Consider the following 11,544-nt stretch of genomic DNA (forward strand, 5'->3'; position numbering starts at 1 on the left):
TGGAACACTCCATCTTCTAAAAACAAGAAACCACAGCAGCTGCAGAGAAGACTCAACACAGGCAGTACATGTTTTTAAAACCAGCACCCAGGAGACAGAGGCAGGAGGCCTAGAAAGCATCTTCCAGGATAGTCAGAGACACATGGAGAAACACTGCCTCAAGGAAAAACAGCAAAAACCCAGCACAGGCTGCTTTTGCAGAGGACCTGGGTTCAATTCTCAGTATCTACATGATGGCTCACAACCATCTGTAATTTTAGTTCCAGAAGATCCCACCCCTTCTTCTAGCCTCCAAGAGCACCAGGCGTGCATATGATGTACAGGCATAAATGTGGGCAAAACACCTATATACTTAAAATAACAAAAACTAGATCAACTTATACATTGATGTGCATGTTATGTCAATAAATAATGCTTGATAATAGCCAGTTAGGGGTGGCACATATCTTTAATCCCAGCACTCAGGAGGCAGAAGAGGGTAGATCTCTGTGAGTTTAAGGCCAGCCTGGTCTACAGAGCCAAGACTACACAGAGAAAATCCTGTTTGAAAAAACAAACATACATGCTTGAAAAGATGCAAATTAAACTGTTACGAATTTTCACTCACTCTTTGAATTAGGAACTAGAAAGGACAGACTCGGAACCTGAATATTTCACTGCACTTCCTGTGTATGTGTGCGTATCTGTGGGCATGTGCATGCCAAGGGACAGGTATGGAGATCAAAGGGACAATGTTCAGTAGTTAGTTCTCTCCTTCCAACTAGGTAAGGTCTGGGGATCAAATTTAGGTTCTAAGTCTTCACACACTGAGCCATCTCAATGGCCATTTTTTAGGGAGGATGGGGAAAGATGTGAATTTTCGAAGGAAAACAGATAACTACACTTGCTAACATACAAAACTTTACTAACAGAGAATTCTGTTGGGAAGACACTCACCTTATATCCTGTATAATTAATGTCATGAAGTGATTCCAAGCCTAGCACTTGCTCTCATGATACAGCGAGAGTTGTAAGGGAAGGACCAACGCTCAGCTCTGACTCCGAATCCTGCTACAAAGGACAGATGCACTTACCTTTAATGACCTCGACTACATCGCAGTTTGGATTTATGCTTCCAATGTGTTTTCGGTGAGATGGACTTCCTTTTCCACCAAACAATAAAGCTATCAAAAGCGAAGAACCAAACCAAGTAAGCACATTTGCCTAACACCGCTTTCCAGACTTAAACAGTACTAAACAGGAGAACGAGTACTTTCCTTAAGCGTAAAGATGGTATTTTTAAAGTCAATAAACATGCCTTCTTTAAAGAGCAGTAATGTTCACTCTAAAGGGACATTTTCCGGATAATTATAAGAGCACTCGCTACACATAACAATTAGCTACTTCTTTCAACTTCGGGATACTTACAGTGCTGGTTGAGTAGCATTCTAATTGAGATGCGACTCATGTAGAACCGATCCAAAAAGTACTGAACATTCTGGCTGGTGACAGGATCCACCCCGAAGCTCTCCTTGTATTCAGTCACACCCTGGGCCATGGTAGGAATGACATCATTGTGCCGGTTTCTGATCCTTATCACTGTGTCTGTGAATCTAAACAAAGCTCTCGGTCAGAACTGCCAAGTATTTCGACAAGTGGCTTCAATACTAAGATACAAGCTGCAGCTACAAAAAGCCCTCCTTCAGAGAAAGAGGAGTCAGTGAAGGCTTTCCCACACTTGTGTACATTCATTTCAGCACGTAAGATACACAGACCTCACAAGGTGCAAGGATCTCAAAAAGGAAGCTTACATAATTTTTGGATTCCTGTGATGCTACATACTACTGCGAACAGTGTAAGGGTTTCCCTTATCCATCATCTGAGGCTCACTAAAGAGGATGGCATTCCAGAGACACACCGCCTAAGAAAAGTTCCTTGTTTCTAGGGAAACGCTCCCCAAGGAATCAAGCTGGATGAGCCAAGGAAGCTGGCTATGGCTCTCCTCCCTAGAGTTCAGAGAAAAGAGACCACCCGGAATAGAAAATCGAAAAAAGAACTCTGATTTCATTCACCCTGAATTTACATTGTGGGTGAGAAACTGGGCGATGGTGGCACACACCTGTAATCTCAGCCCTCAGGGAGGCAGAGGCAGGGCATCTCTGAGTTTGAGGCCAGCCTGGTCTACAGAGTTCAAGAATAACCAGAGCTGTACAGAGGAACCCTGTCTTGAAAAACAGAACAAAACAAAAACAAAAAAACCAAACCTAAACACAAAAACCAAATGGATGAGAAAAAGAAAATTGCTGGGTTAGAAGAGCTTTTCCTGGTCTACAGAGTGAGTTCCAGGATAGCCAGGGCTATACAGAGATACCCCGTCTCGAAAAACATAAAAAGAGAGAGAGAGAGAGAGACTCGAAAAACATAAAAAGAGAGAGACAGAGAGAGAGAGAGAGAGAGAGAGGAGAGAAGAGAGATATTGATTGATTTTCAAGTCACACTGCATTCTTGTTTTTGTCAATTTAAGGAGTAAGATAAAAGAAAGAAGTCTTAATTGTGATGCAACAAGCCAATCTCCTGACTAGTCGTGCCTTTGAAGGAGCTCTCTCCCGAGACAGCAGCTTGAGTGCCACTAGCACCAATGATTTCCTCACTTTTGGAATTCTTAGCTGGGAATAACTTCAAAACCAAGCTATTAAGACAAAATACAATTTTAAATTTTTTTCAAAACAACTGAAAATTCCAATCCCCTCCTTACTTACCTTTCTGTTCCTCTCTTTAGAACAAAACCTGTTGAGCAGGCCACAGTGACTCACCTGCAATGCCAGGCAGAGGCCAAAGCAGGTAGCTCACTGTGGACCAGAAGCCAGACTGGACTATACAGTGGTTTCCAAGAAAGCCTGAGCCACATGAGACTGTCTCAGAAAACAAAACCTGGTTTGGGGAGACAGTTCAGCTGCTAAAGTGCTTGCCACACAAGCATAATGACCTGAGTTCTGTCTGTACTCATTGATCACGTCAAGTGTGGTGACTGACACACATCTGTAACCTCAGGGTGGGAGGAACAGATAGGACTACTGGAATTCACTGGCCAATCTAGCCTGACTGACTTTCTCTAAGACAAGAGACCTTGCCTCAAAGTAGGTAGATGACATACATTCCAGAGGCTGATACCCAAGGCTGTCCTCCGGCCTCCACACACACGCACAGGAGCCTGCATATGCGTGAATTTTTAAAGGAATATAGATGACAGCATTACTCGGCCTGACTGCTCACCCCATCCCCTAGGCTCGGCTCACGGTGATGGTTTTCAAAGGGTCCTGCTGTAGCATTTATAGGATATTCTACCGTTTGCCTTTCGTTGTGTGCCTAGGCCTATCATTTACTAGCTACAAGACCTCAAGCTACGAACCCTCTTTGTGTATAAATGCACTATCTCTGTAGAGTTGCTTTAAACACTGAATGACACCACTCACCTAGAGAGTGAACATCTGATGAGTTACTTTAAAACTAAAAGTATGTATTACTGACATTCCCTTTAAAAACAAAACCAAAGCCAGCACCTTCTCCTTAAAAAAAAAAGACATGACAGTTTCTGAAGACAGGTCTTTATATTCTTTAACAACATTCATTATAAGCAGATAACTCCCTGACTAACTAACTGGGTTTATCAACTCTGATATCAGGACTATGAAACTGGGCATAGGATTTACATTATATTAAATCACAGACCGTGGAAACCCAGAGATATTTTTATACCTCTTCTATATAACAAAAGAAGCATAAGCAGTTGCTATGCTTCAAAATTAGAGATCTTACACAAAAAAATCTAGACTTGAAACTTTTTTCCCCGCTTGGTTTTTAAAGACAGGATTTCTCTGTGTAGCCTTAGCTGTCCTGGAACTCACTATATAGACCAGGCTGGCCTCGAACTTACAGAGATCCTCCTGGCTCTGCCTCCCAAGTGCTAGGATTAAAGGTATGTGCCTCAACTGCTCCACTAATTTCCGACTATCCAGGCAGCGTATACACACATGAACAAGTAGTGGAGCAGAGGTGGCTGTCCCTCTGGGAATGTCATGCCCTCCTCAGGTTAACAGACCAAGAGGCATCCAGGTAACATCTAGATTTCTACTGGTCATCACATTTCAACTGTCTCTTCTTACAGTAGAGAGGGCTGTGTAGCATGGTCTACATCCAGTCCAGCTCCCTGGTTTATACTGTCTTGATGTCTTTAGTACCTGTGTGGGTTGCTATACATGGATACAGTAACTATGTTGTACAGTTAAAGAATCCTCAGTGTAAGTCGGTTTCCTTAAAGTGGACCAATAGCAAATTAAGGCAACCACATTTACATTTTTGTATGGTGTTTAAAAAATATGAAATTGGGAGTTGAAGAGATGGTTCAGTGGTTAAGAGCACTGGCTGCTCTTCTAGAGAACCTGGGTTCAATCCCCAGCAACCACATGGTGGCTCAGAACTGTCTGTAATTCCAGCTCCCTCACACCCATGCATATAAAATGAAATTAAATAAGTTATTTTTAAAAAGAATATAAAATTGTATTCAGAATAGGATGGTACAATGATACTTACTCATAAATAGTTTTAGCATCTTCAGCACTCTTGTCTTTAAAATCAAGCAGCTCCTGAAGGCTTTGGATATACCTGAAACACAAACCAGAGACCTGAGTTTATTCATGTTGTAAAATTAGCACAAAGGGTGTTTTTGATATTTTATAATTTTAAATGTAGAATACGCCTACAAATTATAATTTAAGTGGGATTGTTTTCTTATATTTCAGACAGGGTCTCATGCAAGCCAGGCATACCACCAAGGCCAGCTTCAAGCAGTTCTAGGGATCAAGTCTGGGCTTTGTGCACACTGAGCAAGTGCTCTATTAGCTGAGCTGCATACTGGTCCTCAAATAGGAATTTTACACCCACTAGCATTTGAGTGAAGTTCTAGGCACATCATAGAAGTATCTATGTTCAGGATGAAGAGATGGCACATTGGTTAAAAGCACCTTCTGCTCTTCTAGACAACACAAGTTCAGTTCCCAGCACTTACAGAGGACAGTTTGCAATCAATGACTCTAGCTCCAGGGGACCCAATACACTCTTCTGGTCTCTGTGAGCAGCCACACACATTGCATACAATCATGTAGACATAATTAAACAGATGGACACACACACACACACACACACACACACACACACGCACCTACTTTAAAGAGGATGGATGGAGTTTCGGGGGAAAACACTCCATGAAGCCTAGCCAGGCCTTGCTGCACTCAAAAGTCAGTGATTCTCACGGCCACCACCCTGCTTTAGCCCTGAAATTTATCTTCACTGGCAAGAAAAAGTAGTCTTTAGGGGATATTTAAATTCCTACCCCTTGTAAGACAAGACCAGATTTCAAAAAGCAGGATGAGCTAGTTCAAATGAAGAATTGTAAGGAATGGAAGATTATATTCTCTGCTATGAATCCCATGATACTTTCTAGACCACTTTCCTCATGTAACTACATTTGCAGCGGCTCCATACATGAACTAACTAGCCTCTGGGGACCAATATTCGGCAGTCATTCTTTTACTCCTTAATATTTTCTTTTAATTTCTGTGTGTGTGTTCCCTCAGAGGTCAGAAGAGCATGACAAATCCCCTGGAGCTGGAGTTACAGGCAGCTATGAGTAGCCTAACCTTGGTCCTCTGGAAGAGCAGTGAACACTCTTAACCACTGAGCCAACTTTCTAGGCCCTTGTTTGTCTTCTTTTTTATCATGACTTATTTTTAATTACATGTATTTGTGTGTTGGGAGCACGTGCACATGTGAGTACCGGGGTCCTCGGACTCCAGGTATTGGATCCCTTGCAACTGGAGTTACAGGTGCTGGAAACAGAACAGGGTTCCTCTGCAACAGTGCTAAGTAAGCACTCTTAACTTCCGAGCTGTATCTCTCTAGCCCCCTTGTTTTTAAATAAATGTTTGATCAGCTTATCTCACAAACTATAATACCTACGAAGAGAAAACTAGCATCTCCATTAATCATAATCAGAAATATTCTGTAGTTACATTTTTTTCCACTTCATACTTGACCCTGGCCATGCATACAAACAAAACTTTTGTTTAAAGCTTTTCCTCCACCTAAAACAAAACAAAACAAGCCGGGCAGTGGTGGCGCACACCTTTAATCCCAGCACTTGGGAGACAGAGGCAGGTGGATTTCTGAGTTCGAGGCCAGCCTGGTCTACAGAGTGAGTTCCAGGACAGCCAGGGCTACACAGAGAAACCCTGTCTTGAAAAACCCAAAACAAAACAAAGCTTTTCTCCCCCTTGGCATGCTGGCTCACACTGTTCATTCCTGCACTAGGGAAGCAGAAGGTGGATCTCTGTGAGTTCAAGGTCAGCCTGGTCTGCAGTGTGAGTTCTAGCCTAGCCAGGAATACACAATGAGCCCGTTTCAAAAAACAGAAAAAAGCAGCTTTTATCTGGACACAGTAACTGGACATGGTAGCACATTCCTGTAATACCAGTTCCAAGGAGGTAGAGGCAAGAGAATCTCTGCAAGTTTCATGTCAGCTTAGTCTGTATACTGAGCCCCAGGCCTGCACAAGACAATGTCTCAAACTAGAAAAGACTGAGTACCAGAAAGATGGCTCAGTGGGTAAAGGCATCAGTCCTCCAGCCTACTAACAAAGTTTGATCCCTGGGACCATATGGTGGAACGAGAGAGCTGACTCTTGCAAGCTGTTCTCCAACCACCACCAGAATCCGAGCACATGGTACTCTCTCACACATACATACACATAAAAAAAATTGTAAAATGTAATTTAAAACAACATTAGTTAACACTTTTAAATTAACAAGCAGGCTGTGGTGGCACATGCCTATAATCCCAGCACTAGGGAGGTAAAGGCAGGAAGACAGTCTCAAAATAAACAAATATTAGAAATATAAAGGATTTGGACAGGCGGTCACATAAAAATATACACTTAAAACTGCTCAGTGGCTAAAGGAATTCTCTGCTCTTCCAGAGGACCTGAGATCAGTTTTCAGCAACCCTAAGTCAGCTCACAACCATCTGTAACTGAAGGTTCAGGGGATCTGATGCCTCCATCTGGCCTCCACAGGCACCAGACACACCTTTGGTGCACAGATACATAACCAGGCAAAACAGCTATACACATAAAAAACTTTTTAAAATATAAAAACCTTATTATTTTGGCAAAATTGCAGTTTCTGTGTAATTACAATAACTTCTATTTTTAAAAGGGAAACATTGATCAATACAGGACATATGTTCACACTATACCACCCCATCACACCAAACTTGTTAATACAGATGTTACTAAAAAACTGATCAATGCAGAACTGTGTGCACACTACATTATCACACTGAACTTATTAATACAGATGCTACTAAAAAGCAGAAGAAAGTTGTAACTTTTGTGATCTTTTTATTGTTTGCAACAGGATCTCACATAGATGAGTCTGGCCTAGAACTTGCTATGTAACTAAGCACGACCTTAAACTTCTGATTCTTCTGCCGCCACTTCCCAAGGGTGCTGGGATGGCAGGTGTATACCACTTCCTGTGGTTTATGCAGTGCTAGAGGTTGAAACCAGGACCTAGTGTATGCCAGCAACCACTCTACCACACTACATCTTCATCCCCTAGTCTGTAATTTAGAAAAAGATGCACTTCACCAAAATAAACTCACTTTATAATAAGGTACATGCAGCCCTGGATACATGCTATCACTCTGAGATACCATGGTATAACAGAGACAGACACATACAGGATTGAAACCCAGGGCTCCAGTGTCTGTGCTCACACCTGGACAAAAACTGTATCATGTCTTAGCTTCCTCACTAGTAAAAGGAGTTAATAACACCTATCAGGCATGGTTGAAAATAAATAAATAAAAAGAAATGTGTATATAAGTATAGCCAACAGCCGGGCAGTGGTGGCGCACGCCTTTAATCCCAGCACTTGGGAGGCAGAGGCAGGCGGATTTCTGAGTTCAAGACCAGCCTGGTCTACAGAGTGAGTTCCAGGACAGCCAGGGCTACACAGAGAAACCCTGTCTCGAAAAAAACAAACAAACAAACAAACAAAAACCAAACAAACAAACAAATATATATAGCCAGCAAATAGTAGCCAACAAATAGTAGCTACTTTTCTCAGTAGAATATAACACTCTTGCAGATACAGTAACATAAATCTTAAATTTAGCATCAGTACTTCTGTGCAGGCCCAATGTGCTCTCTTAAAACCAAGAGACTTTAATGAAATACAGTGTTTCGAAGACAGGATAGACACAGAGCAGAGGAATGCTTCAACTGCTTTCAGAGTCTACTGAAGAGTATATGCAGGACAAGAGAGGTGGTCCAATAGTTAAGGACACATGCTACTCTCAAGGAGGACTCAGACTGGATTCCCACCACCTACATCAGGCAGCACACAACTGCCCATAACTCTAGTTCCAAGGGAGCTTGTGTCCTCATCTGGCCTCTATAGACACCTGCACATGTGTGGTATGTCTATTCTTAGGCACACACCTTTAATCTCAGCACTAGGGAGAAAAAAGTCTAGCAGACCTCTTTGAGTTTGAGATCAGCCTAGTCTACAGAAAGTTCTAGGCCAGCCAGAGATACATAGTGAGACCCTATCTCAAATAAGTCAATCAATCATAATACTTGGAAAACAGAGACAGAAATAAGTGGACATCACGGTACATAGTGAGTTCCAAGCCAGCCAGAGTTACATAGTGAGACCCTGTCTCAAAAACCAAATAAATAAAATATGTAAAAGTATTTTCTTTAACCTTGGACAAAATCCACATGTCCACTGAAATTGTAAACACAAGATGGGACTCTTGCTGAGCAGTGGTGGTGTCTGACTTTAATCCCAGCACTCCCAAGGCAGAGGCAGGTAGATCTTTGAGTTTGAGGTCAGCCTGTTCTATAAGAGTAAGTTCCAGGACAGCCAGGGATACACAGAGAAACCCTATTTCCGAAAACAAAACAAAAAAAAAAAACAGAGCGAAACAAAAAAGATGGGCTCTTACCAACTTTGTACCAGCTGTACAGATGGGGTCCTGAGAAGATTATCGGGAAGGAGGCTTATTTCTTTCATTATATTTGCCAATCTAACAGGCAGCTCTTGTCGCAGAAACATAAATGAGGTCTTTTCACAGGCATTTACTGATCCTGAAACCAAGCACAGTGAAAGGCAGTAAGTAGAAGGCACAAGGTATCAGGAGTTTGAAAATGAGGGAGTCACTTGGGAAGGCCATAACGGTAGATTTACCATAGAGAGGAAGGGACTAAGAAACAAAAATATATCCAGGCACAGTTGAGCTAACTGGTCTATAAAGCTACCCTGATTCCAGAATGACCTTCCAACTCCAGAAATTCCAACAGCTCAGTACAACCATGTAGGTACTTTGTTATACTTCACGATTACTATCCATCCTAGAATTCGGGTAAGCTGAATTTGTCTGCATAAGGCCAGGGCCTGTGAAGAGAACTGGGAAAAGCCCCTTCTATATGCCCCACTGCTGCCTTTAGAAATTCTGATTCCTGCTGGGAAATAGTGGCACATGTCTTTAATTCACTTTTAAAGCACTTGGGAGGCAGAAGCAGGTGGATCTCTGTGAGTTCAAAGCCAGCAGGAGTGAGTTCCAGGACAGCCAAAGCTACACACAGAAAAACCTAGTCTCCATAAGAGAGAGAGAGCGAGAGAGAGAGAGAGAGAGAGAGAGAGGGGGAGGGAGGGGGGGAGGGAGGGAGGGAGGAAGAGAAGAGAAGAGAAGAGAAGAGAAGAGAAGAGAAGAGAAGAGAAGAGAGAAACTCTGACTCATGACTTTTGAGTAAATTCTGACCCAAGTCATTGATTCGATACAAATACTAACCACCAGAACAGAGTCAGTCACAGAGGTTTTCAGGCAACAGAAGGACAAGACCATCAACACCATGTCACCAACCATCAAGTGGAACCTACTCAGTTGTCGGAATACTGGGAAAATCACCTGCCCCTTCCCCCAGATGTTCGGCAGAACAGCTGATAAGTATTCATCCGTTGGCAAGCAGCTTCACTTGAACTAAAAAGTCACATTTCAGCACTCCATTTGAAACTAATTCAACCTTGCAGATGGAACCTTAGCAGTAACTATCTTGTCAACAGTAGCAGTATAATGGAAAGCATCTTGTCAAAGTTTAATGGAGTATTCATGAACAAGGTGAACATTCCTACACCACAGTACAGGCATTTACTAATAAAAGCAAAACACTCACACACAAACGGGAGCCTTTCATATTCCCTTAGTAAATAAATACAAGGAAAAGCACCTGTCACTGCAAACCACAATTTTAAGATAAAGTAATCTCTACTAATCTACACCACTAATCTCTCATGCTCGATAACCATGTTATAACCTGACAGCACGGCACAAAAGATAACTTTTTCTACTCCAGAACTTTTCGGAGTTCAATGTTAAGAGTTTATATTAAGCATTTTCCTTTCTCCCTCATTACTTCTGATGAGAAGTCAAAAGTCAAAGGCCTAATTCTGCAGTTCTGCAATCTGTTACACACAGACAAGACCATGCACTTTACTCGTGCTTGAGACTGACTGCTGTTGAAACGAATTTGCTCTCGGTGGAAACACTGGAGAGAAAAGCACTGGGCCAGTAGGAACTTGTTTTCCTGCCATCACGCCACTCCAAACGATCATCGCTGTGCTGGCACTGATCTCGCCTCTGCAGAACGCCACCCTCGAAGCAATGTGAGCTCTGGCCTTGAACCCCAGCAAGGCTTCCCCGAAGACACCGGGTCCCCAAGCGCGCACCTAGGCACGTGCGCGGAAGGCTGCAGCCCGCGGGGCCCCTGCTTTGTTATTCTGCACACCATAGTCGCACGCCCTTGTTATGTGCCCGGCCTGCCAGCGCCCGCACCCTCCGGGGAGGAAGGAAGCACCTAAGACGCAGGGGAGGCGACACGAGGGAGGAGGGGTGCGCCTGGTAGGACGGGGCCCGCGCACGAAGGCCCGACGACCCGGCGGCCGCCCTCACCGAAGTCCAGGAACTGCTTCATGGAGAGTGGCGACGGCGAGAAGCGCGCATAGAAGTCCACCTGGCCCGGAACGCCGCTCTCCGGCGCCGGCCGGGAGCCCGAGGCCGAGTCCGAGGCCAGGCTACGGCTGGCACAGGGGACGGCGCAGAGCGGCCTGACGCTCGTGCCGCCCCGCAGCAGCCTTGCCAACCTCATACCGAGCCCCGCCGGAGGAGCCGGAGCTCCCGGCGCCAACCTGCCGCTCTATGCCGCTGCCTGGGCGCTACGTGCGGGACGTGGCGGGCCGCGGGGGCGGGGAGCTGCTGTCAGCGCCGAGACCACCGCCTCCTCGCTGGAGCCACGCCCCCACAGGCGGAGCCCCGAGGAAGCGGAGGCGGGCGAGAAGGGAGCTCTAGCCACCGCCCCTTGCGAAAGACACGCCCGTGTGGGCGGAGCCCCGGGAGGACAGAGGCGGAGAAAGAAAAGGGGAACGCTTCTCCGCCTTGTCGGGTGGG

General features: G+C 44.3%; 1 protein-coding gene across 1 annotated transcript in view; it reads right to left on the minus strand.

The window, feature by feature from the left end:
- The window catches only part of Pdk1 (pyruvate dehydrogenase kinase 1), a 28,353-nt gene extending 17,011 nt beyond the window's left edge, over positions 1-11,342 (minus strand). Inside the window, exons 1-5 of the mRNA XM_028762960.1 lie at positions 11,050-11,342; positions 9,046-9,187; positions 4,570-4,641; positions 1,408-1,592; positions 1,074-1,163 (exon numbers count right to left, since the gene is read on the minus strand). Coding sequence (XP_028618793.1) covers positions 1,074-1,163; positions 1,408-1,592; positions 4,570-4,641; positions 9,046-9,187; positions 11,050-11,245 — 685 coding nt within the window. The 5' untranslated portion in view covers positions 11,246-11,342. The remainder of the gene's footprint in view (positions 1-1,073; positions 1,164-1,407; positions 1,593-4,569; positions 4,642-9,045; positions 9,188-11,049) is intronic.
- Positions 11,343-11,544: the final 202 nt, after the last annotated feature.

This window comes from Grammomys surdaster, unplaced genomic scaffold (assembly GCF_004785775.1).
Source record: "Grammomys surdaster isolate TR1022 unplaced genomic scaffold, NIH_TR_1.0 136, whole genome shotgun sequence".
NCBI lineage: Eukaryota > Metazoa > Chordata > Mammalia > Rodentia > Muridae > Grammomys > Grammomys surdaster.